The following is a 27753-nucleotide window of genomic DNA, read 5'->3' on the forward strand; positions in this document are numbered from 1 at the left end:
CATGGACTGCAGCACACCAGGTTTCCCTGTCCTTCACTAGCTCATGTCTATTGACTTAAACAGTTAAGAAAAGGGAATGCTTTAAAGTTGTGTACAACAGCATCCATAGTAAATCTTAGCTCTGAAGATTAAAATACAAAGAGAATTAAAAAAAGAAAAGTAGAAAGTGTTAGAGAAAAACGTGGTCTCCTTCTCCTCTTGTTGCTCTACTGGCTCTAGCTACAGATGAAGGTATAGGCGTGTCTTCAGTCTCTGACAGGTTAAAGGGGCTGTCCTGCTTAGCCTATGCTGACTTCTGAGCCTAGCACAACTTTTTGTGTGGTTATTAGGAACTGGTAGAGATTTGACAGGTTCCAGGGTTTTGTAAGTATTCTATCTAAAGAAGCATAATAGAGAAAGGAATAGTGGATAAGAAAGATACAAGAGTGTTTTCCCCCAAATCTGTGTCTGTTCCTTCATAACCAAGTATAACACATTTTTAAAAAATAATAAAGTTTGTTTGGAAAAAAATTGAAGGTGTAGTAAGAAATATAGAGTTTAACAATATGAAGAACCCCCTGGTAACTGATGATGCTAATGGATTATTTTATCTGCTCCATAATGTCAAATGTAAACATTTTTAATTATCAAAATTTAATTGTAACATGTAGTAATACTTTAAAAATAACATTTTAGATTTATTTTGGTACTACATTCCACAAGGGATATAATTCTATATGATCCATATCAGGTTTTATTAGACTTGGGTCACAGCTTTGGCTAAAGATTTAATTTTTTATGACTTTCCATTCAGTTAAAAGGTATATTTGGTGCTCCACTCATTGTTGTTGTTGTCCTTATCTTGCTGGTACATGTGAAAGTTTGTTTCTTTATTGAGAATATAAATAAAATGAGTTACTTCTTGCTAACTTTCATTATAGACAGGGTCTTCATGCTACTTGTCTTGGCCAGGGAACAGGAGGAATTGCCTGGAGGACACAGCAGAAAACAAAAATAGAATATAATAGTCAAATAACCAAATTCCCCCCTTGATCCTGGTGAATAGTTTGTAAAATTAGGCTGAGACTATCATATTGTGACTATTCTGCTTTATTTACTCACTGTTTAGATTTGAAATACGTATTTCAAAGACTGTTATAGGAGAAAAGGAATCATGTCAAATATTTCAGATGAGTTAAGTTAAAAAGCATATATCTAACTATAAAATGTTATGGAAATGTTATAGAATTATGCAATGTTAGTGAAAGTTAAGGGGAAATGATAAATGCTCTTTAGATCATGACATGATTCTCATATGGGCTTATTTAGAAGCCTAGAGATAGTACTGTCTTACTAATGCCCACTGAATAGGAAAATAGAAGGTGTGAAATTCTTAATTTTTATATAGTGAAGCTTCTTTCCAGGTATTGTTAGTAATGTTCAGAATCCTAGATAGAATGATGGCTAGAACAACACAATGAGAGCAGCAATTGATACAACAGAAATAAGAACAGGTCTGAACCAGTTGCAAAATAAGCAAGGCTTCAGAGGACTCCCAACCACTCTTGTCGTCATAGGTTTCAGTAACCGGTCCCACTGGGTCAGGATGGCGTTTCTGGCTCCTGGCCACTTTCCTGGGCCCACCAGCCTAAACTGGTATGGGGTGCAAGGGCCAAAGTAGACCTCCAATGCCAACTTTGGATCTGTGAGAAACAGCCATGGGATATTGGGCTTTGCCCCAATGAAGGAGGCAAGCTCATCCATATAAACAACATAATCCGTCTGTATGGTATCACTTTTGCCAAACCTAGAGGAGGGAGAGAAACAAGACTGTGGCTATCCGAGCTTCCCTTAGAAACAAGAACAGGGAAAATGCCTCACACCTTTTTATCCACGCAAATCAACATCGATCCTTTTGTTGGTAAGGGGATTATTGCTCATTATCCAGTACTTTGTAGATTTTACTGAAGGACTTTCATACTGATCTCACTTGGACATTCCACAACACAACAAGGCTGCTGAGAAAGGCATTTTTATCCACATTTACAAGTAGAGGAATTGTCTCTTGCTCACGTGTAGTTATTAATTCATGGCCACTGAGCTGATTAGTGACACAGGTAGGACTGGAGCCTAGTTCTTCTGACTAGTTGTTGTGTGGCTGAGTCATTTATTAGAGCCACCTATTGGAAGGCATCCTTACATTTTAGAGGATGTATGAGCTAGAAAATAGAAGTCCACATCCGTGTGTTCCCAAGCTCCTCTGAAATTTAATCTTTCTGGGTCTCTCTTTTATGATATGTTGCAGGAGATATGGAGGGCTGAAACAGGATTTAGTGGTCTATCAGGTGCAAAGTATATCCTTGATAACTATTTGTTGAATGGCTGAATTTAGCTCATAGCTGTCACCCTAATGGTCCCACTCAGGAGTATTCAAGACTAAAACAGTTCTAAGTATTCACAAAGTCAGATTTTGCTATGAAAATTCTAGATCCCCTTTACCACAGATGTTCTTACAATTTGAGCTTTTTCCCCATTTTTTCATCAATATCATTCATCATGTCCTTGACAGAAGGCAAAGGGCATGTTCCTAAAAAAAAAAAAAAAAAAAGTGGAAAGACATGATAATAATTAAATAAGTCTGAGCCTGCAATGTTTCTTTTTTAATAATGAGTTGTGAATTGCATTAGTATTTTCAAATTTTGCTGTCATTATCTAGCAAAATAATATCTTGAACAAATACCCAGGGAGTCATTCTGAGACAAACATATAGGTCATTCCTAATCTTCTCAGAGATGATACTTGTCACAGTGATTAAAACCAAATAACCTTTCATCTTTCTATCTTTGCTCTTAAACTGGTTATTGGATTTAAAAATCAGTTTGAAAGATTATATTCTACTCTCTCAGCTTTATTTTTAAGTATGTCATCTAATAAATTATAGTCAAAGATATATTGACATCTCTTTTTTAAGATTTAACAAACAGATCTTCATAGGAAGTTATCTTGCTTTGCCCAAAAAAGGGAATTTCTAACAGATAAGAAAGAGAATTTAACAAAGCTACAAGGTTCTTTCTGGAAAGCCAACAGTTTCTGAATGAGACTGTGGATGTGGACTGTTTACAAGTCACCAAGGATACAGGGAGGTCCTGGGAGGCCAAATCTGAGTTGGGGCTGCCCCAGGATTTCAAGCTCTTCCTGGCATTAACTTACAGAATTTTCTAAAACCTAGACCCAAACATTTGTACTCAGAGACACTTCAAATCTAGTGTGATTTCTTTGGCAACTTTGGGGTCACCTGGAACAAGACTAGAATTTCCAGTCTAGCTCTGATTGCTCAAGAACTACAATGACTCTCTGTTCCTGAAATCCCTACAGGCAGGATCATAAGAACAGTTTGTCAACATGGCCTTGTTCCAAACCTTGGAATTGGTTCTGTCCTTGGGCAAAAGGAGAGATAGAGAAGAGGCTATATTCTGTAGTCCACCAGCTATTGCCATTGGGCTGCTTGTAACTGACCCCTTGGTCTGGTAATCCTATTCCCCCAAATTGGGTTGTTTGCCTTATATCTCATTTTCCCTAAGACTGAGTCTTTGCATCAATTCTCTGTTGGCTGGGTCTGTGCCCTGTCTCCTTTCTTCAGAGCCCAGGTTATAACTAGTATCTTCACAGAGAGTAAGTGAATATTTTATAAGCAGTTAAAACCTACATTTTAATGCCAGTCTTTCTGAACCTGAATCCTGAGTTCAGTTCTAAGTAGGATTTCATTCCATCACTTTCCTGGCTGCTGCCTCACTGGAGAAACATCACCCTGCGACACATCTCTGCTTGGGACCAGGGGAGTGAAGGAGATTTAGAGAGATTGCTGATATGTAGGACCATAATGATGTGGTTGGGAGCCTGGTGGTGAGTGATGATGCAGGATATGTAGTTGCAGGTTCAAATATCCAGGATAAAAGAGCATTTAAACCCCAGCAAGTCAGGTAGGACTGGAAGCCTTACATTGGGCTTCAAAGGAAGCAGACCTGCTAAGATTCATTATCTAGAAGTTTCAGGTTTAAGACCAACCAGACTTGACACATTACACTTTGACATCTTGATTTGTTCTTTAACCATAGCTTGGTTTTATTTTCTGAGTCTGCCCACAATGGCATTCAAACCTTAATGTGAATCTGATTCCAGTACTTGGGGCTGGATGATGCTGCCTGCCTTCTTTGCTTGACCCCAATCAAGTTCATTGTTTCTTTTTTCCTTTTAAAATACAGGGACTTAGGATTCCTTTACCTTAGAGACTGTCTACAACACCAAATGATTTCTGCTTCTACTGATCCACTGCTTGTCCTTATCTGATACATGGCAAGGAAGAAAACAGAACAAGAAAACCACTTCCTTTCCAGAAATCATACTTTTTTTCATGAATGTGGATATTTAAAGTTGCTGGATATTGGCTTTGAAACATCTTCTTTCATTAACCTTTCAAGAAATATCATTCTATTGAGTTTTTAAAATCTTAATTTTATAAAGTTCTTCTGCATCTAAGATGAGAAGCTCAGGTATTCTCAAGTTTAATGAAAGGTCTTGGATAATTGACAATTCTAAGGAGTTATAGGGCTTAACAGGTGGTGCCAGTGGTAAAGAACCCATCTGCCAATTCAGGAGACATAAGACATGTGAGTTCAAGCCCTGGGTTGGGAAGATCCCCTGGAAGAGGAAGTGGCAACCCACTCCAGCTTTATTGCCTGGAGAATCCCATGGACAGAGTAACCTGGCAGGGTTTGGTCCATGGGGTAACAAAGAGTCGGATATGACTGAAGCGACCGAGCATGCAAGGAGTTATAAATCACAAAAACACTCTTGAATCATTGTCTTGTCTATTGTTTATGACAATCTAATATATTTTAAATTGCTTATAGAATATAGTACCAAAAATATAGAATTATAGATTCTGGAAACTGGGTGGGACCTAGGATTTGTTCCTTGTTAATAGGAATATTGTTTTCCTAAAGACTCAAAGGCATTCTCAATGAGATTCTTTGTCTACTTACCCTTAATTACTTGTACTGCCCAGCGAGACTGCAGGTCAGTAGTGGGGATGGCAGCTCCAAGGGACTGGACAAGGCCGATCACAGCCAAGGTTGGCTTTTCCAGTGGAGGTGGGAAGATGCCTTTAAATAAGGTGACCTCATTGTCTCTGCTCTTAATGATGGAGTCATCAAGGAAGGGGTAGGCATAACTGTAGCCTGTTGCAAAGATGACATAGTCAATGGCCTTAAACACTGTCCCATCCTCAAAAATAGCTGAATCCTCTGTAAACTCCTTCACATTTGGCTTAATGGTCACAATGCCACATAAAATGCAAGCTGGGAGTTCGTCATTGAACACAGGCTCTTTCCTCAGGGTGCTGTGTGGAAAACAGAAACAAGCATTAGAACAGTACCGTTTCCTTTGTTTTATTGGTCCATAATTAATTGATAGGAAAAACCTACCTAAGGTTTTTTAATGTTCCATGGAGTGTCATCAATATGGCTGATAGATAAAACTTATGTAAGGCCACATTATGGAGTAACAGAAGTTGGTTTTTGCTAATCCCTTCTCTATTTCCTTTGATCTTTCTCTCTTTTCCCACTGAAGTCTCCCCAAATCCCAGAATAAGCATTCAGATATAGGGGAAAACAAAGGTTAGAGTACCTGGGTCTTTAAATTTCTTTTCTACTAATCAACTGTGAACCTTGATCAAATTAAATTTTCTTATTTTCTCTTGCCTCACCTTCCTCACCTGAAGTGGCAATAACTGCTATACCTATCTCAGATCATTGGCAGACCTAAGTAATATAAAGAATTTGGCACAGTCTGTAGCACACAGATAGTGCTCGAAATGTTAGCCATTATTCTTAACGTAACATAATCCAAACTGATCATTGTGATGTGAAGAAGATCAAATAGGAGGAAGGAAGCCAAAGGTGGAAGGCTGCAGCCAGGTTCTACCATAGAGGGTGAAGTGTGAACCCCATTAAGACAAAGCCATGTCAGGTGAGAAAGTGAGGGTCTAGGAATTTAAATAAGGCCAGGAGAAGAAGAGGAAACTGGAAATCTGGAAAGAGAGCTTTTGATTATTTTTTATTCAGTAATATCTCTAGTGAGTCCACAGAACTCTGCCTTAGGGGTAAACGCAATAATGTTGGAAGAAAAGACATGGTTCTTATAGGATGATGGGAACTGTGTGTGTGTGTGAGAGAGAAAGCCGTAAGTAGATGCTTCTGGGGAGGAAACTGAGCCAGACAATGAGATTGGTTGGACTGCTGGTTGGAAGGAGGCTGGATTCAACCGCTCGAATTATCTGCCATTTATCTTAAACTCACTTCTATGTTGAAACTTCCTTTGTCAAGGCCACCAGGATCTTCAAGCCACCAGATCCAGTGATCCACTCTTACTCCTTATTTTAACTAATTTATTAGTAAACTCACACTTGATGGTTTCCTCCTCCTTGAAACACTGTGTTCGTTTTGCTTTCATGTCATCACTCACTCTTGATTCCTTTCTACCTACCTTGCTATACCTCACTATTACTTCTCAGTGTCCTCTGCTGAATTCTTCTCTTCCTGACCTCTAAATAGCAACATGCCTCAGGTCTTTTGTCTTCTCTTTTGACATTCATTCTTCAAGAGATGTCATCTAGTTTTCATTTATTTAAATACTATCTATATTCTGACCAGTCCACATTTTAAACTTATGGTTTGAATCTCTCTTCTTATGTACCCACTGCTGTTCCACATTCTTCTATGCAAATACCAAACAGGCATTCCAACTTTAATACATTTAAAACTAAACTTCTGCTTCTCCCATGGTTGTCCACATCTCAGTAGACATCACCTCCATCTTTGCTCCCTTGCTCAGATCAAAAGTCTGAAAGACATCCTTGACATTTTATTTGCTTTCACATTTGCTATTCAATTGAACAGAAAATCCTGTTCACTTTACCTTCAAACTCTTATCCCAATCTGACAACTTCTGACCACTGATGATCCTGGTTCAGGCCACCTTCCCATCTCATCTGTGTTTTTGAGAATAGCTTCTTAACCAGTCTTTCCACTTCCTTCTTTGACCTACCCTCTACAGTGAGTTATGGCCATAACAGCCAAAGTGATCTCTTCAAACTAACTTAGACTTTGTTTCCAGTTTGGTCAGATGCCTGCTATGGTTTCGCACTGCATTCAGAGTAAAGGCCAGAGTGTTTACAATGGCTTCCAAGACCTAGCATCAACTGGCTGTTTTGATGTCTCTGGTTTCATTTCCTGCTATTCTCCCCAGTCTTCTTCCCCAAGAAAAGAAGCCACTGTATTTTGTCAAACATGCCAGTCATACCCTTGAAGAGATGATGTCCTAGCTGTTTCTACCATCCAGAATAGTCTTCTCCAGATACCCTTATGGCTCATTTTCTCATCTCCTTCAGAAATTTGCTTGAAAGCTTTTTCAGTGAGACCTTCTCTAAGGGTTGTTTAAAATTGTCTTGATGTCATCCCCTGTTACCCTTATCTGCCTTATTTAGATTTCATGCTGTTTGTGTCTGTTTCCCATTATTAGAATGTAAGCCCCACGAGGATAGGGATTTTATGAGTTTGTTCAGTGCTATATCCACAGGTCCTGGCACATAATAAAAGCTTAATAACTATTTGTTGACTTAATGAAATAACTTTGAGGTAAACAGCTTAGAACTTGGGTTTTTTCACCCATGTCAAAGCAATTTCTTATCATGTGATTGGCTTGGAGGATATTATAGGAGAGAGTGAGGAGAAGGCTGAAGATGAAAACACTGTGGCCATAGATCAGTTGGAGGGCTCCATTAAGGGGCAGGTAATGAGAGCAATGCATTCATCTCACACACTAGTAAAGTAATGCTCAAAATTCTCCAAGCCAGGCATCAGCAATACGTGAAGCATGAACTTCCAGATGTTTAAGCTGGTTTTAGAAAAGGAAGAGGAACCAGAGATCAAATTGCCAACATCCGTTGGATCATCAAAAAAGCAAGAAAGTTCCAGAAAAACATCTATTTCTGCTTTATTGACTATGCCAAAGCCTTTGACTGTGTGGATCACAATAAACTGGGGGAAATTCTGAAAGAGATGGGAATACCAGACCACCTGACCTGCCTCTTGAGAAACCTATATGCAGGCCAGGAAGCAACAGTTAGAACTGGACATGGAACAACAGACTGGTTCCAAATAGGAAAAGGAGTACGCCAAGGCTGTATAGTGTCACTCTGCTTATTTAACTTCTATGCAGAGTACATCATGAGAAACACTGGGCTGGATGAAGCATAAGCTGAAATCAAGATTGCCGGGAGAAATATCAATAACCTCAGATATGCAGATGACACCACCCTTATGGCAGAAAGTGAAGAGGAACTAAAAAGCCTCTTGATGAAAGTGAAAGAGGAGAGTGAAATGTTTGGCTTAAAGCTCAACATTCAGAAAACTTAGATCATGGCATCTGGTCCCATCACTTCATGGGAATTAGATGGGGAAACAGTGGAAACAGGGTCAGACTTTATTTTTCTGGGCTCCAAAATCACTGCAGATGGTGATTGCAGCCATGAAATTAAAAGACACTTACTCCTTGGAAGGAAAGTTATGACCAACCTAGATAGCATATTGAAAAGCAGAGACAGTATTTTGCCAACAAAGGTCTGTCTAGTCAAGGCTATGGTTTTTCCAGTAGTCATGTATGGATGTGAGACCATACATGACTGTTGGACTGTTTATGGTCCACAGTTGGACCATAAAGAAAACTGAGCGCTGAAGAATTGATGCTTTTAAACTGTAATGCTGGAGAAGACTCTTGAGAGTCCCTTGGACTGCAAGAAGATCCAACTAGTCAGTCCTAAAGGAAATCAGTCCTGAATATTGATTGGAAGGACTGATGCTGAAACTGAAACTCCAATATTTTGGCCACCTAATGCGATTCACTGACTCATTGGAAAAGACCCTGATTCTGGGAAAGACTGAAGGCAGGGCGAGAAGGGGATGACAGAGGATGAGATGGTTGGATAGCATCACCGACTCGATGGACATGCATTTGAGCAAGCTTCAGGAATTGGTGATGGACAGGGAAGACTGGCATGCTGCAGTCCGTGGGGTCGCAAAGAGTTGGACATGACTGAGTGACTGAACTGAACTGAATGAGAGTGAAGCACCAAGTCCTGCTTTGCTTAACTTTGCAGTTAAGAAAGCGGTTTTAGAGCAAGGTGGCTAAGAGTGAGGCACTTTGGAGTCAGCAGATCTGGACTTGTTTCAATCACCATTTCTGACTTCCTAGCTGTGGGGCTTTGGTAAACCACAGTTTTCTCATCTCTCAAATGAAGATTATAATAGAGCCATCATCATAGTTGCTGTGGCTCATAAAGAATCTGCCTGCAATGCAGGAGACCAGGGTTTGATCCTTGAGTTGGGAAGATCTCCTGGAGAAGGGAATGGCAACCTACTCCAGTATTCTTGCCTGGAGAATCCCATGGACAGAGGAGCCTGGTGGGCTACAGTCCATGGGGTCACAAAGAGCTGGACACGACGGAGACTAACACTTTCACTTTTTCATAGTCGTCGTGAGAGTAAAGTGAGATAATGCATGTCTGAGACTTAATAAGGCTCTGACATGTATTAAGTACTTAAAAACATGTTGACTATTATTATCATTACTTTAGGGAGTAAATGGAGAAGGCAATGGCACCCCACCCCAGTACTCTTGCCTGGAAAATCCCTGGATGGAAGAGCCTGGTAGGCTGCAGTCCATGGGGTCGCTAAGAGTCGGACACGACTGAGCGACTTCACTTTCACTTTTCACTTTCATGCATTGGAGAAAGAAATGGCAACCCACTCCAGTGTTCTTGCCTGGAGAATCCCAGGGACGGGGGAGCCGGTGGGCTGCCATCTCAGGGGTCGCACAGAGTTGGACACGACTGAAGCGACTTAGCAGCAGCAGCAGCAGGGAGTAAAATTCTTGACCTGTTATATAACTTTCCAGCTGTGCAAATCTGGTAAGGAGAATTGTGAAACAGGGAAACACTCCTAATTTTTGCAATTCTTTGTCCTCTGAAATGTGAGAGGTGATTACTTCACTTTGATTTGTCTAGGGGTTATTTCACATATTAGGGTTGTTGACAGTGAAATAAAAGTTAGTAGGCATTTCATGTTTAACTCTGCTTTACCTGTTTAAAGGCATCAAGCCATAGTTCTCGTGCTTGAATCTGGCGTTCATTTGCTTCATGTACCACCAGTTAGAAATGACTGTCGGTAAGGTGTTCTTGAGGAATGTTTCAAATCGAGTGATAAACAGCATGTCCCATGGATAGCCTTCATCCCAGACCCGGCTCATCACCCAGGAGCCACTTCGGGAGCTGATGATGACCTTGAAAAACACCAATTCAACTGTTAACGTGGTGACTGTAGTAGATATGCCTCTCAGATCTGCCTTTAGGAATGGAGTTATTGCACCACTGCTGGCAGTGCCCAGAAGGCAGCTCTCAGCTCTCAGCCCTCTTTGGGAGTTGCTTTGGTGAAGAGGGGGCTTCCCCCAACATTTTATAATCTTTTTGGATCCCCTGCATTCAGTGACCAGTTGAAGGAGGAAGACAAATACCTAGCCTCTCTCAATTTGTCTCACCCTCTCCTTTCCCTGCTGTGTCCACAAATCCATTCTCTACATCTGTATCTTTATTCCTGCCCTGCAAATAGTTTCATCTGTACCATGTTTCTAGATTCCGTATATATGCTTCAATATATGATATTTGTTTTTTTTTCTTTCTGACTTATTTCACTCTGTAAAACATGCTCTAGGTGCTCTGTGATGACCTAGAGAGGTGGGATGGGGGTGGGATGCAAGGGAGGCTCAAAAGGGAGGCAATATATGTAAATAAAAATAAATATCTATACTGGTAAAAAAAAAAAAAATGACCCAGCCCCTCACTTCAACTAGGGACAATTTGGAAGGATTATCCTAGCTTCAGAGTAAATAAAGGAAAACTTCTTTCCCTTCCCTCAGAGGTATTCATCCAGAGAGCACTCCCAGATGAACTTCCTGCACTATAACCCATATCTTAGGATCAACACCTGTCAAATCATTTCTGTAGTATTCTCATCTTTTAGCCAAATTTTCTCTGGTTTATGTGACCAATAACTGAATACTGGTTATATTTCTTCTAGTGCTTGTTTGATGATCCCACTGGTTTTGGAAGAATTTATTGGACACATTAGACACCAAACATCCCAAAGAAGAAGCTTGTTGAATGACATCATTCCAGCTGATGTTCTGCCTTTGCCACATCAAGCTATTTAAAATCCCACCTGTTACCAAAGGGCATTGAGCTATATGAACCACTACTTAGTCTTTGCATCAAGGACTCTGCCCTCCCCGCTTTCTTTCACACTTTTCAAATGGTATGGCTGGCCTTTTAAAGATAGTTCCCTGAGTATCAGGGAGGCATACTTTTTCAGCTATGTGGCTGAGTTCTGAGGCGATGTCACAGCCTGAGTTCCCCAGACCAATCACCAGGACTCGCTTCCCCTTGAAGATTCCTGGTTCTTTATAGTCCCGGCTGTGGAAGCATTTGCCTTTAAAAAGTTTTATTCCTGAGTGAAAAAGTGGAAAACATGTGAATTATTTTGATTTTCACTGAAAAAACTGCTATAACAGAACTTGTCAGTGAATATGGTTGCAGTAATAGGAATTTTAATACTTAAACTATATTAGATACAATATATCAAATTGTATAGATATATGTGCTCAGTCATGTCCAACTCTTTACGACCCTATGGACTGTAGCCCACCAGGCTCCTCTGCCCATGGGACTCTCCAGGCAAGAATACTGGAGTGGGTTGCCATGCCCTCCTCCAGGGGATCTTCCTGATCCAGGGATTGTACCTGCATTTCCTGCATTGACAGGCAGATTCTTTTACCACTGAGCTGCCTGGGAAGCCCATTAGATACAATAAAAGCATATTTTAATTTAATGTGTACTTTTATAAACTATACTTTTGTATACATAAGAAAGACATCATCAAGGTTATTTCTTCATGCAAGATGTGTGGATGGCAGCGTAAACTTTGGCCTTACCTGGAAAGGACTCTTTAGGTATGTTGGCGTACACATGATGTCCAGAACAAATCATTACGGCATCAAAGACAGCTGATTCCTTTTTACCATCCTTTTCAGTGATAACATCCCATTGGCCAGTGGTTTGGAAATCGGGACGCTTATTTACACTGGATACAATTGTCTAAGAGAAACGCAGAAAGATAATCTTCTTTACTCTAAGCTAAAAGGCAGATTTGTCACCAACATCATCAAATAGTATGAAGAAAATCCTTAATAGCGCCTTAGGGAAAATACTTAATTCATTATGAAGGTGCATATTATAAATTCAAAGTTCCTTTTTAATAAGTCAAAGCATAAAACGATCTATATGATTTTTAAAAATATTTATTTATTTTTGGCTGTGCTGCATCTTTGTTGCTTCACAGGCTTTCTCTAGTTGCAGTGAGCGGGGGCTACGCTCTAGTTATGGGGCGAGTGCTTCTCATTGTGGTGGCTTCTTTTGTTGCAGAGCACAGGCTCTAGGGGATGCAGATTTCAGGAGCTGTGGTGCGGAGTGTAGGCTCAGTAGTTGTAACTCTCAGGCTTAGTTGCACATGGCACAGGGGATCTTCCTGGACCAGGGGTCAAACCAGTGTCCCTTGCATTGCAGGGCAGATTCTTACCCACTGGACCACTAGGGAAGCCCCTATCTATATGTGTGTGTATGTGTGTGTGTGTGTTTGTTTTTAAATCCCCACATAATTCCTTGTGTATGACCAGTATTCTCTGCAGTACAACAGCGATTCATTTTGGGGCTCTGATGATTGAATTACAGTTTACAAGAGGCAGGTAGCCCATGTAGTAAATAATCTGGTGGCCAATAATTTACATAGTAACAGCAATTTCCTAACGTATTTCTTTAGCCATTTTATTTTTTTTAAACTGCTTTAAAGCCTTTATTTGATCTTCAGAATAATTCTACAAGATACATAGTTGCTTCATTTTACATATGAAATGGAGACTTAAAGAAGTTAAATAATGTGCATAAAATCCAATAACTAGGTTCAAACGTTAAATATAGGTCCTTGATTCTACAGCTGTTTCTCCCATTGACTTTCCAATTTCATTCTTTAGGTGGTTCATATTTTGGTCAAGACACAGAGTTTATATGAAATAGATCCTGTAAAAATACAGCATTTTTTTACTCTCATCCTTTTACTATGTGTTTGAAGTTAAATTTACACTTGATTAAAAGTCAGCCAAGGAAGCATCTCTGATCTCAATTATGGTGCATGCCTTGTAGCTACATGATGAGTAAGATACTATTTAGGACTGTTCTCTTCCAAAGGACAGGAAACACCCAACCCTGACTTGGTAACATTTCTGAGGCAGTCTCACTCAAGTGACAACACGCTTTTCTTTTTCTTCTGTGTCCAAGTCATACCACGCTGTTTCTTAATAAAGTAAGAGAATGAGCTGGACTGAGAAGTGAAGGCAGAGTTAAAAGTGCTTGCAGAGTTGTTGTTCTATTGCATTTCTCTCTGTAGGTTTGAAGATGAAGCCAACTGGCCAAGAGTTACAAGTTTCCTCCCCAAATGAATCATGTAACTCTCACTATTTCATAACATGGATACTCCCTATAAATTGGAACACATGGCTTCTCAGGGGAAAACTTCCATAAACAGTATTGAGGGATATAAGGGAGAAAGAAATGAGGCCAGGGTGTCTATTACAGTAGGCCTTCAAGGAAGGAGGATTCTATTATTTTTTTTTTTTTAAACTTTGTACTTGTATGGTCATTGAGTTTTGTGAAGATGCACTGATATTAAACACTATCAGGGTTTTGTCCTTATCAGAGTGAAATGAACCCTGCAGCTTCCTTAATGGTCTCTTTACTAGATTAAGAAGGCACCTTTCCCAGATCATCAAAACATAGAAAGACTTTCCAACTTTGCCAAATGATCATAGAATCATACGGCATCTCAGCATTAGAAATTAAGAGCTACTCTATAGTTGCAGTAGGAAGGCTTCTCTTGTTGCAGAGCACAGGCTCCAGGGCATGCAGACTTCAGGAGTTGCGGCATGTGGGGCTCAGAAGTTGCAACTCTTGGGCCTAGTTGCTCCGTGTATGTGGGATCTTCCCAGAGCAGAGATTGAACTGGTGTGCGTTGCAAGGCAGATTCTTATCCACTGGACCTCCAGGGAAGCCCCATCTATGTTTTATTAAACTATATTTCCACGTGGTTCCTTGTGTATGACCAATATTCTCTGCAGTATAAGAGTGATTCCTTTTGGAGCTCTGACAATTAAATTATAGTTTACAAGAGCCATATAGAACATGTAGTAAATAATCTGGTGGCCAATAATTTTTGTATTAACAGCAATTTCTTAATATACTTCCTTGTCATTTTATTTTTAATGTTATTATCTCAAAATGAAAGATATCATCTATATCCAGAGTGTAAGTTCTCATGTTTTAGTATGCTAAGGATCACCTGGAAAATCTTATTTTCTAACATAAACATTTAAGCTTATAATTTTCATAAAAGTTTTTGTGCTCTCTACTTGCCATAAATATTGATATATCAAATTAAATTATCATTTAGCTCTAAATATTTAAAGATTTCCCCTGAAATTTCTTTTTTTGACCTGTAAATTGTTTAGGAATAATGAGTTTTTAATTTATAAATTCATGTCTACCCAAGCATTTTTTTCTTTGCTCTGATTTCTAAGCTTATGGCATTTTGGTCCAAGAACTATGTGTAGTTAAAAATTTCCTACATATCTTAAGAAGAACGTATGCTTTCTAAATCTAGGGTCAAAGAAGCCATACTGTTAAAATTGTTTACAATTGAGAAAGAGATAGTAAAAGGAACAAATGGGAATCTTTTAATAACTATAGAATTCCTCACAGTTATGCCCTCAATAAGTTTTTTTAATAATATCTTACCTTAAATTGTATGTATTTCAGGAGGTTCTTTTCTTTGGCAAACATAGTAATATATTCCTGGAGCTTGCTGTTGTGCATAAAGTTAGGAAAATCATCAGGAAATGGAAAGTCTGGAAAACATGTCATCTCTTTGGAAGAGTTGGTAAAGACTGACCGATAAATGCTGGCCCTGCCTTCCTCTACATGGTCCTGTGAAAGAAACATTTCAAATGGAACAGAGTTTGTAAATGAGTATATTTATCATGGTCAGGACCAGTCCCAAATAATCATCACTCATTTTTGGTTGGTCTTTCCAAAAGTAAATGCAATAAGATGAGGCATAAATTAACTTCACTTAAATAATTTGATGATAATCAAAGGAACTTAGAATGTTAAAATATATCTTTATTCACATCTTTTCTGAGGGAAACAGATTCTGCATTTCATCCTGTCCTTTTAAGAATATATAACTGGATTAATTTTGTTGCTTTGAACCATTAATTACAGTGATAGTATTTCCCAAAATTTACCCGTGCACGATTTCAATATGCCAACTCATGAGCATGGACAGGCAATGTGATATATACATGCAATGGAACATTATTCAGCCTTAAAAAGAAAGGAAGGTTTGATACATGCCTGGATATGCATTAATGTTGAGGACATATGCTGAATGAAGTAGACAAGCCACAAAAAGACAAATTCTGTATGATTCCATTTATCTGAGATACCCAGAGTAATCATGTTCACAGAGACTAAGAAAGTGGTGGCTTGGGGCCAGGGAGAGGGAGGAATTGAGAGTTAAATTGTTTAATTTCTGCAGAGTTTTACTTTGGGAAGATTAAAATGTTTTGGAGAGGGATGGTGGTATGATTGTACAATAATGTCAATGAACTTAATGCCACAGAACCGGACACTTTAAAATAGCTACATGGTATATCTTTATTGTGGTTTACTTACCACAATGAAAAAAAAACTTCCTTTAGCATATTATGCTGGTAGATTAGATCATAATATTTTTTATGTACCTAGGGCAGAGAGCACCTTGATTATGTTTACAATATCTTTTTAAAATGTTTTTAACCATACCCTATAGTTACATATTTTTTATTGCAACCCCGTATATACACACATACACAGGGAACAAAAGTTTTATGAAGAAAAATCATTTTCAAGAACTTGAGTTGCACACATACTTTCCATCCATTCTGGAAGATTGCCTATCTCCACTTCATTTAGTTGTTTTTCTGGAGATTTATCTTCTTCCTTCATCTGGTACATAATCCTGTTTCTTTTCATTAGCTTTCTGTGATTGTGGTTTTTGTTCTGGAGGCTGTGGGATTATAGTTCTTGTCTATCCATTCCATTTAAATATGCAGATTAATTCATTAATTTATATCATTGCACACAAATGGGTTATAATCTCCAGAATGAAAAACATTGATTTAAAGGAATTAGGTGAGGAGAAAGGGGAATAGAGGCAGAAAAGGAGATTACTTAAACCCTAAGCATTATTCTTTGGGCTAAAATTCTGAAATGAACATAGGTCCATCTATGCTATGATTTTTCCAGTAGTCATGTATGGATGTGAGAGCCATAAAAAAAGCTGAGCATAGAAGAATTGATGCTTTTGAACTGTGGTGTTGGAGAAAACTATTGAGAGTTCCTTGGACTGCAAGGAGATAAAACTAGTTAATCCCAAAGGAAATCAGTCCTGAATATTCATTGGAAGGACTGATGCTGAAGCTGAAGCTCCAATATTTTGGCCACCTGATATGAAGAACTGAATCATTGGAAAAGACCCTGATTCTGGGAAAGATTGAAGGCAGAAGGAGAAGGGGATGACAGAGGATGAGATAGTTGGATGGCATCACTGACTCAATAAATATGAGTTTGAGCAAGTTCAGGGAGTTGGTGATGGACAGGGAACCCTGGAATGCTGCAGTCCATGGGGTCACAAAGAGTCAGACAAGACTGAGTGACCAAACTGACATATTAGAAAGATTGAGCAAAACACAGAGGGCAGAGGGAATTTGTTTTCACATTTGAAATTCTGGTAAGATATCATTTCAAAGCCTCCCCAAAACAACCTGGGTTGGGGAGGGTTGACACTGAAGAGTCAAGTAGCAGTGATTAGGAAGAGGTAACATGATTAAGACAAGCTCGGACCTTAGTTTAGCTCTCTTGAACTCATTCAGTTTGAATAAAACATGAGTTCCTGCTTGTTCCCAAAGGGGATGCAGAAGTCATCTGAGACTCTTAGTAGCTACTTTGCCAGAGAGTTGCCAAGGGTTGGGGGGCAGCTAAGTGGCATTTTAGTAGAGCTGAAGAATGGACCATTTGGGTCAGGGACTCAATGTGCAAACTGCACCTGGTAAGTGGAGTCTGTTCAGCTAGGAGTTTCACCAGCCCCTGACAGCTAAGGGAGGACAGTTCCAGGTTCATCAACTGGCCTTTGGTTAAAGATTACTGAAGGATAGGCATGAAGGGTAATCATCTACAATAGGAACATCAGGAGACCAGAGGATTCAGAGGACAGGCCCAAGACTGTGTTTGAATTTGGGAAACTTTGGCTTTGCTTCACCATAAGGTCATATAAGTTCTATTTCTGCATAAGCCCAGAGACAATTTTAGAAAGAGCTGAGGGACAAGGAAGGGAAACTAAAAGACTGAGTATTGCTCCTAAAGAGACCTAGAGATTAAGCTGTGCCAAATGGGGGTACTCCTTGGGTCTTAGCATGCTTTTATGTTTTTCTCTATGTAATTCTGGATATTTGTCTTGTCCTATTTATGCTAGATATAAAAGAGTGACCTGAACACTTAGTAGTTTAGTGTTACTTACAGATAAAACATTTCAAAATATTAAGATCTCACCGGAGAAAATGGGAGAGGATCTCCCTGGACAGAGTGAGAGTTTTAAATTTGGCTGACATGCTTCACTCAACAATTTCATATTTTCTCTCAACTTATAATATGCGCTATATGGTAGACAGAATTTTAAGAATGACCCTTAGTTCATCTCCTCCTTGGGTAGTCATTTGCCCTTGAGTATGGATGAAATCTGTAAATATATTACTCCTCTGACTATGTTGTTAAGTATTATTGAATCACATGATCCCTTTACAAGCAGAGTTTTCTCTGGCTGGTATCAGAAGTTAGAGGTTCAAAACATGAGGGGAATTTAGCTTGTTCCTGGTTTCGAAGATGGAGAGAGACATATGCCAAGCAATACTGGCAGCCTTTAGGAGTTGAGAGGAATCCCATTTACAGCCAGCAAGGAAACAAAGACCTTAATCTTGAAATAACAAGGAACTGAATTCAGCCTCCACCCGGTAGTATGCAGATTCTTTCCGTGTGCTTCCAGATAAGAGCCCAGCCCAGGCAGCACCTAATTTTTGACCTCATGAAACCCTAACCAAAGAAGCTAGCTGAACTATGCTGTACTTCTGATCTGTGTAAGTGAAAAGTGAAAGTGAAGTGGCTCAGTTGTGTCCGACTCTTTGTGACCCCATGGATTGTAGCCCACCAGGCTCCTCCGTCCATGGGATTTTCAAGGCAAGAGTACTGGAGTGGGTTGCCATTTCCTTCTCCAGGGGATCTTCCCAACCCAGGGATTGAGCCCAGGTCTCCTGCATTGTAGGCAGATACTCTTACCATCTGAGCCACCAGGGAGGTCCACTGATCTGTGTAACTGAGAGTAACAAAGAAATATTTTTAGCTGTTTTAGTTTGTGGTAATTTGCTACGCAGAAATAGAAAACTAATACAAAGTCCAAGGTAAAGTTTTGGAGCAAGGCAAAGTTGAGGAAAATTATGTAACAACAAAGGAGGAATTTTATATAATAAAAATGATGCAAACCCTTGAGACAGATTTGAGGTGTTTTTGCAATTTTGGGTATTCCAGGATAATAAATTTCCCTAGCAATGCTGAGCTGATTGGTCTTTAGTTTTTCTTAGGTTCCCCAAGAGCCATGGTTACTGAAAAAGGAGTTGCAGCATCAGCTAATCACATCATCTGTGACTTGCTATTAAAAAAAAATATGTCATGAACATCTTATTGTTCCTATTTGGTATTATAGTGTATCTCAGAGTCCATGTGTATAGACTGATCCTTTTAAGTTGATCATATGAGAAGTTCATAAGAGTGACTAAGACCATAAATGACATTTTCAAATATAATGATTTTTTTTGGGGGGGGGGCAAGTGATCAACAAAGAACCAAACCTTACTTATCTATGGAAGTAGCTTTATCTATCTTTTTAAAATTACTAGAGTAACTCAGACTTCTGATTACATATGAAAGATTATGCAGATGTATTTAACGCTTCTTCCCCTAAAATTGGGTTTCCCAGGTGGTGCTATTGGTAAAGAACCTTCTTCCCAATGCAGGAGATGCAGGAAACCTAGGTTCAATTCTAGTTGGGAAGTTCCCCTGGAGTTCAAAATGGCAACCCACTCCAGTATTCTTGCCTGGAAAATTCCATGGACAGAAGAGCTTGATAGGCTACAGTCCATAGGCTTGCAAAGAGTCAGACATGACTGAAGTGACTTAGCATGCACACACCCCTAAAATTACTGTAAAGGTATCAGAGGTATAAACCCACAGGGAAAAAAAGAAAAAAAAAGTGAAAGCAAACAAGAAACAACAATATTTTGAAAGTAGAACACAGGTGGATGAGTGCTAACTGACTTACCAGATCAAAGAAAGCGGAAAGGGATCTTCCGGACCCAGGAATCTAACCAGCATCTCTTATGTCTCCTGCATTGGCAGGAGGTCTTTCCAACTAGTGCCACCTGGGAAGCCCAAAAGTTAAGACTGCTGCTGCTGCTAAGTCACTTCAGTTGTGTCCGACTCTGTGCGACCCCATAAATGGCAGCCCACCAGGCTCCCCCGTCCCTGGGATTCTCCAGGCAAGAACACTGGAGTGGGTTGCCATTTCCTTCTCCAATGCATGAAAGTGAAAAGTGAAGTCGCTCAGTCATGTCCGACTCTTAGCAACCCTATGGACTGCAGCCCACCAGGCTCCTCCGTCCATGGGATTTTCCAGGCAAGAGTACTGGACTGGGGTGCCATTGCCTTCTCCAAGTTAAGACTAGATCTAATCAAATGGGAATCCAGATTAAATAGTGATCTTATAAGATATTCAAGGTCTACCATCTTTTACTTCATATATTTTAATTTCATAGGAAACTGCCAAGGAGGTACTGTCATTAAAATGGAACCCTCTTACACTGTTGGTGGGAATGCAAACTAGTACACCCACTCTGGAGAACAGTGTGGAGATTCCTTAAAAAACTGGAAATACAACTGCCTTATGACCCAGCAATCCCACTGCTGGGCATACACACCGAGGAAACCAGAATTGAAAGAGACACGTGTACCCCAATGTTCATCACAGCACTGTTTATAATAGCCAGGACATGGAAGCAACCTAGATGTCCGTCAGCAGATGAATGGATAAGAAAGCTGTGGTACATATACACAATGGAGTATTACTCAGCCATTAAAAAGAATACATTTGAATCAGTTCTAATGAGGTGGATGAAACTGGAGCCTATCATACAGAGTGAAGTAAGCCAGAAAGAAAAACACCAATACTAATGCATATATATGGAATTTAGAAAGATAGTAACGAGAACCCTGTATGTGAGACAGCAAAAGAGACACAGATGTATAGAACAGTCTTTTGGACTCTGTGGGAGAGGGAGAGGGTAGGATGATTTGGGAGAATGGCACTGAAACATATATAATATCATATATGAAATGAATCGCCAGTCCAGGTTCAATGCAGGATACAGGATGCTTGGGGCTGGTGCACTGGGACAACCCAGAGAGATGGTACGGGGAGGGAGGAGGGAGGGGGGTTCGGGATGGGGAACACGTGTATACCTGTGGCAGATTTCATGTTGATGTATGGCAAAACCAATACAATATTGTAAAGTAATTAACCTCCAATTAAAATAAATAAATTTATTAAAAAATAAAATGAGAGAATAAAAAAATAGTAGCAAGATAAAGTTTTCAGAAAACAGGGTTACCCAGGATAATAGCAGTGTGGTTAGCCTAGAGAAGGGAAACAATCCAGAAGAGTGTCTTTAAGAGATAGTTAAGAGAAGAATTAAGCCAGTGAAACACCTCATGTATTTAACTGTTCAGAGGAGAGTCAAAATTTGGTGGGAGAGGTTGGGGAGTGAATTAGAATAGCATTGTAACATTAAATCAACAAAGACCACAAGGCAGTTACTAACTCCAGTGAAAACAAAGAGTTAATCAAGAAAGAAAGTATAATCAGAATCCACTAAGCAGCTTAGCAATGATATTTACATGGTTGTAATAATATAGACATGAAGATTAATTAAACAAAAAGAATGGTATGACTGTAGGAATAAGAGAAAATGAAAAATTTTGTAAATGAATCTGTTCCCAAAATTCTAAGGGATTATTGTTTTTATGTAGCACCAGTCAAAATAAATTCTATAAATGCAGAGAAAATTACAAGAAATGAATCAAAAATGAACATGATGAAACAGAGAATTCAAATTCTATGTATTAGAGTAAGAGGAGATCCAGGGTTACCTGATTTTCTGATTCTTCAAAAGAAGACATTTCCTTATATTTTTATGTGAAATATCCTGGTTTTAAAATAATGGACCGAAATTAAAAACATAGAGATCAAATAAAATGGACGAGCCAAGCCAGTTTGCTAACTCTACAACATATATAAACTATAGATTTTTGTCTGGCAATTTTGTGATCATCCACCTCATTGAATTATCTTATTTTTTGTAACCATTTTCCAATTGATATCCTTCATGGTATAAAATCAGATAGTCAGCAGTTGATAATTTTTCATCCATTCTATTTTCTCTTTTTTAAGTTATCAATCATTTATCTTACTGAGTCTAAACTTCTAAAAGAACATTAATTAATAGATCTTTAAGAGAGAACTTAATTTCCTGGAGGCAGTATTTTCCATCTTCATTTTGTTATAAATTTCTATCTTATTGTATTGTCACCTGAGGATTTCATTTTATTATTTTTTTTCCTTTTTTTTATTTATAATTATTTTTTTACTTTACAATATTGTATTGGTTTTGCCATACATTTTACTTACATATTTTTTCCAAAAATTTGAGGATTTTTTTGACTTAATCAGTTTTAGAAATGTTCCATGGGCACTTGAAAATAAGGCATATTTCATCTTTTTAAAATACAGGGTTTGTTGTATATCAACTAATGACAGACCAAAGTGCAAGATGCAATGCTTGCTAAGTTACTATTTGACCGAAGCTATGATCCTTAAAAAACCAAAAACAAACAGGAAACAACTGTGTAAATATTAGTCAGTTCATAAGATTGCGTTTTCAAATTTAAAGAGTCAAAAAAACTCTAAAAGGGACTCCAAAGAAAAACATTTTTTCTTTCCTTAAAAAAATTAACATTGTTTTCTATCTGAAATGGTTTTCCCTTTGATGAAAGATCAAACTGTAGATCACTCTTGTAGAGTTGCTAGTTCATAATGAAAAGCACTGAGCACTAGAAATTTAATTAGGGCTCATATAACTCAAAGATGTCAGGCCCCTAGAATACAAATTTTTAGTGTCATATTAGAATATGCCAATCACATCAAAAGCCAATGTGTCTTGGCTTGCTATTGAAAAGTAATTCAGTGGTAGATTAGTTGCCAAATCTGCATCAGAAAGCAATGTGATTTTGAAATATGATGAGAGTTTTCTGCTACCCTTGGGTAGTTAACTCTGCTAGTGTGCATGTGGGATGCGAAGGTGGAGGAATTCACAGCTTTGGATGAGTTGAGGATGCTTGACAGTGATTATAGTCAACACAAGGAGAGACTAAATATTAAAGATCAAAGTGATACATAGGCTAGAAAAAAAATCAGAGGAAGTGAACAAAGGATTGCCTTCCCAGAAAAAGGAGACTTTGTTCATGACACTTCAGGCCAAAATCCAGAAAATTTGTTGACATGTTGTTTGTGGAACTCCTGAGAAAGACCTTCTCCTTAGATCTGCAGCCTAGTCATAAAGTATTTTCTTAGTGATCAAAGCAGGTGAGGCAAATACATCATTCTGCCTTTAGATCTGGGTTAGAAGAAGGAACTATTAATAGAAGGACCTAAGAAAGTGCTGTAGAAAAAAGCTACAAAAGTTTTAATTATGTGCACATTCCTTTTTTAATTTAATTTGGCTGCATTATGTAGCACACAAAATCTTGATTCCCCGACCAAGGATCGAACCCATGGCCTCTGCCTTGGAAACATGGATTCTTAAACACTGGACTACCAGGGAAGTCCCTGCAGTTTTATTATTATTATTTTTTTACACCTAGCTAATGTTTGGATCTTAGAAAATGTAAAATGCTGACTTTATAAACTAACTGTAATGAAAATACAAAATTTAACTTTATTTTATAGTATAATCCTGTAATGTGATTTCTAGGTATATTGCTACAGACTCATGGAGGTATTTGAGAAACACTGCAAGTCACAGTATCATTTGCATCTTCAAGTCCTCCCACAGAGGTGAAAAAATTAGGGAACATTGAATAATCAACTGTATTAGTTTCATGTGGCTACTATAAATTAAATTAAATTTAAATTTAATTAAATTACCACAAACCTGACAGCTTAAGGCAACAGGAATCTATTCCCTCATGATTCCAGAGGCCAGGAGTTGAAAACCAGCATCACTGGGCCTAAATCAAAGTGTTGGCAGGGCCAAGTCCATTCCAGAGGCTCTAGGGGAGATTCATTATCTCTTCCTGCTCCTGCTGGATGCCAGCATTCCTTAGCTTTTTTAGCATCTGGAGGCCACCTGTATTCCTTGACTAATATCTCCTTTCTCCACCTTCACGGTCATAGCATAGCATCTTCATATCTCTCTTTCTGATAAAGTCATATTCCCTTTTTTCTTTTGTTTCTGTGTGTCGAATCTCCCTTTGCCTTTCTCTCTCTTTCTCTTTTGAAGTTTACTTTATTTTCTGGCTGTGTCAGGTCTTAGTTGTGGTATGTGGGATCTTTCACTGAGGTGTGTGGGCTTAGTTGCCCCAGGGCCAGCAAGTAGGATATTTGTTTCCTGACCAGGGATTGAACCCGTGAAATGTGGATTCTTAACCACTGCACCACCAGGGAAGTCCCATGACTTTCTCTTTTAGGGATAGATGTTATGGCATTTTTGCCCCACACAGATAGTCCAAGATAAGCTCATCGTCTCAAGATTATTAATGTTATCATACCTGTAAATATCTTCTTTTTCCCTCATTAGAAATATTTACAGGTTCTAGGATCAGGACCTGATATCATCTTTGAGGGGCCCATTGTTTGAATAGCCTATCACAGTTCACTGTCAGGCCCCTAAGGGTTGACATTTATCCCACATGTCAACTACATTCATTTCATCTCAACATTTCCAAAGTCTCAGTCCACTGCAGCATCAAACCAGGTTCAAAATCTCACATATATCAACTCAATAATTCTAAATCTCATTGTCTAAACTGTCTGAATCAGGTATGAAAGCAACTCTGAGTGTAATTCACCCTGGGACAGAATTCTCTGGACCTGTCGAGCTAGAAAATAAGTTATCTTATTTCAAAATACAACGATGGGACAGTCACAGGGTATCAGTAAAAAACATTCTCATTCCAAAAGGGAGAAAATGGAAGGAAAAAAAGGAGTCATCAGTCCGAAGCAATTTTGGAATCCAGAAGGGTAAGTTTCATTAGGTTTCAAGTTCTGGGAAATAAGCATTTGTGTCTCAAGGCTCCAGCTTCTGGGTTTGTGGTTCCACCCTCTGGGGTAAATTTTTTTTTTTTTCTTGAAGAGTACCACATGCTTGCAGGTGAGTAGTTTATCCCTCCATGATGCTAAGTTCAAATTTTAAAGCCTTCCTTGAGCAACAGGAGAGGCAGCTACTCTCAAAAGCTTTATCAGCTGTGTCTTTGTTCAACAATGCTTTGCAAAGTAAGCATGAATTTGAGGATCTGGTTAAGATCACCGGATAGAAGACCTGCCAGCTCAACAGGCCACTTGTTGAAATAGCACCCAGCAATTTATTAAGGGATTAAGAATTCAAACTGGAAATACAAGTCAGACTGAATTGGAGTCTTGTGTTTGCCATTCACAAGCTATTTACCATTTTTTAAAAATTTTCTTTTAAGCTTCACATTCATTTGTAAAAGGGAAAAATTCATAGCTAGCTTATAGGATTATTATAAAGATTGAATGAAATGAGAAAGGTGTTTGGTATATAGAAAGTACTTAATAAAACAGCCTTATCAGCCTTCACTGTGCTAATCTGAAATTCTGTCAGCACATTCCAGTGACAAACACTGAGCTCCGCAATACTGGGAAGCTGCTGTATAGCACAGGGAGCTCAGCTCAGTGCTCTGCGATGACCTAGAGGGTGGGATGGGGGTGAGTGGGAGGTTCAAGAGGGAGGGGATATATGTATACTTATACATGTTGTTGTACAGCAGAAACTAACACAACACTGTAAAGCAATTATACTCCAGTTTTAAAATAATTGATGCTGAGTGGTTCAAAAAGAGTTCTTTGAAATCTAGAAAATATCTATATCAATAAGAACAATTCTCATATATTGATAATATTTAAAGAGCCATCATAGACACTTTCTTCTTAAACATAACATTTCTATTAAGGTATAAAGTTTAACACTAGTTTTGTACTTGTGGAGGGAATAGTGGTTTAAAAGGGATTACTGGGGACTTCCCTGGTGGTCCAGTGGTTAAAACTTCGTGCTTCCAATGCAGGGGGTACAGGTTTGATCCTTGAAATTGAAATCCCGCATATTGTGTGGCATGGTAAAAACAAGAAAATGGGGTTATTTATCTTCCTGTGTTCCTATGTATTTATGGTTTATTGGAAGAAGAAGAAAACAGGAGTAGGCTTAACCAGAGAGTATTCCTAAGGTTGTAGGTACGGAGAGAGTTGGGGCACAGGGAAGCCTCCACACCTGATAATATACTTGTTAGACAACACAGGAAGTGATCTCACAGCAGCTTACAAGCATACCTGCTGATAGAGTCCTTGATATAAATACATAGAGGTAAGCCTGGCAAGCTACAGTCCATGAGGTCACAAAGAGCGGGACATGACTTAGTGACTGAACAACAACAAAAGTCTTTGAAGAACGTCAAATCAGTGTGTCCTCTTCTTGGTTCCTCTTGCAGCAATCTCAAGAATTATGTATTTTTGGCCAGACCAAAAGTCAGCACCTGAAATCTTAAAATCTGTGGTCTGAATCTCTAAGAGGTTGTTCCAGAAACTCAACAAATGAATGGAAAGAACCATCAATTTTTAAATGATTAGCTCATGTAATTCTGTTACATAAACTTAACCAATATTTGACCATGGATTTTATCCCCAAGTGGCTCACTTATTAATGATTTATTGGAGTTGAGTTCTGTACACAGAGACTAACCAGCTCACTATCCCATTTACTTCTGAAGTAAGCAAGGGATTTACTTTCCAACCTGCTACTGATGTTAAGCTTTGTAGAGCAAGTGTAACTGGCATGACAGCCTGTGCTCAGGCAATGTGTTCTCGCACACTTCCCCCCTCACTCCCCAGTCTGCTGCAGTGATATCCCACTCACCGAGAATTTCCACAGGCCCCCAATGTCTTCACCCTTCTCAAAGCAGGTGGGTTCCAGTCCCTCTTCTAGGCAGTTTCTGATGGAGGCCAGGCCACTGATGCCTGCTCCAATGATGGCCACTTTCTTCACCATAGTTACCTGTGCAAAGGCCCAGAGATTCACAACTAAAACACATACGCACACACTTATACCCACAAACTGTTATGCATATACGGAAGAAGAAACAAATATATGTGCGTAAGTATATATGTATATATGCACACATACATATATATACACACATGTACATATACTCACACCCACTCCCATATATATATATGAAGAGACATATGTATGTGTATGTATATACATACACACACATATTCATTTCTTCTTTCTACTTTACATAACGTTTGATGAAGAATAAGGTCTGGTTCCATCTGTATTTCAGTATGCCAGGTAGTCATCTGTTTCTTCCTCTAATAATGTTCTTAACCTTCTCAATTAAAAATAAAAATCATCTCTTTATCTAAAAATAACTTCTCACTAGCTACTATCCTTAACCTCTGTTCTAAAAATTTGTTTCCTAATCTTTTCCTATTCCTGACAATATCTTTAGACCCTACTGTTACTTCTTTTTTTTTTTTTTTTTTTAAAGGCAAAATCACATAGCTACACAGAAAAGTAGATTTGGATAACAAAAATTAGAATCCTTACTGCTCAGAAAAGAAAGATCTCTATTGAACTATATGTCATTCTCATTTTGGACATATTTGGTATAAAGGTAGCATACTGCTTCTCCATTTACCAGTCCCACTCTCCCCTCTCTCAAACCATTGCAGTATCATTCTTTTTCTACCTTTCTGTAATCTTCCTTTTTTCTGTAGATTTAAGTCTTGTCCAAAACGTCTGAGCAGTTTGAAAGAAAAAATACTTCCCTGAATCAACGCTCTAGTAGGGTGGTATTGGAAAATGGGAGGAGCTACTCTTAAAGAGGAACTTGCTTCTGGAGACCTCTGCTCCAGTCTATTGGCCACCCAGTGCCTGCTTTCCATTAGCAAACCCAATCTAATGCTTAAAATCCTGGACTTTTGGCCTGGGACTCAGGCACTTGTCCTAGATAGATGACTCTGCAGTTATCTGCTCCATTTTATGATGTGTTATTCAAAGTTTATT

The 27753-nt window shown here is 38.8% G+C and overlaps 1 protein-coding gene across 5 annotated transcripts; it reads right to left on the bottom strand.

Moving 5' to 3' along the window:
* Positions 1-596: 596 nt before the first annotated feature.
* LOC147356708 (flavin-containing monooxygenase 3) lies at positions 597-27514 on the bottom strand. Of its 5 annotated transcripts, none has more exons than XR_015143500.1 (9): positions 27437-27514; positions 26599-26736; positions 14990-15178; positions 12079-12241; positions 11452-11594; positions 10175-10374; positions 5022-5377; positions 1863-2566; positions 597-968 (listed from the first exon to the last, which is right to left on the bottom strand). XR_015143500.1 is itself a non-coding variant. In XM_086344750.1 (9 exons), exons 2-9 carry the CDS (start codon positions 26728-26730, stop codon positions 935-937), a joined length of 1290 nt encoding a protein of 429 aa, XP_086200876.1. In that variant the 5' UTR covers positions 26731-26736; positions 27437-27514; the 3' UTR covers positions 597-934. The 5 variants fall into 5 exon arrangements, 4 of the variants coding, with proteins under 4 accessions (XP_086200876.1, XP_086200874.1, XP_086200875.1 ...); XM_086344750.1 differs by having other exon boundaries at positions 2494-2566; XM_086344748.1 differs by having other exon boundaries at positions 597-1786; positions 2494-2566.
* Between the last annotated feature and the right edge of the window lie 239 nt (positions 27515-27753).

The sequence above is a fragment of the Bos grunniens genome, chromosome 16, assembly GCF_055505025.1.
Source record: "Bos grunniens cultivar Pamir isolate PY7600 chromosome 16, Bosgru_T2T1.0, whole genome shotgun sequence".
Classification (NCBI taxonomy): Eukaryota; Metazoa; Chordata; class Mammalia; order Artiodactyla; family Bovidae; genus Bos; species Bos grunniens.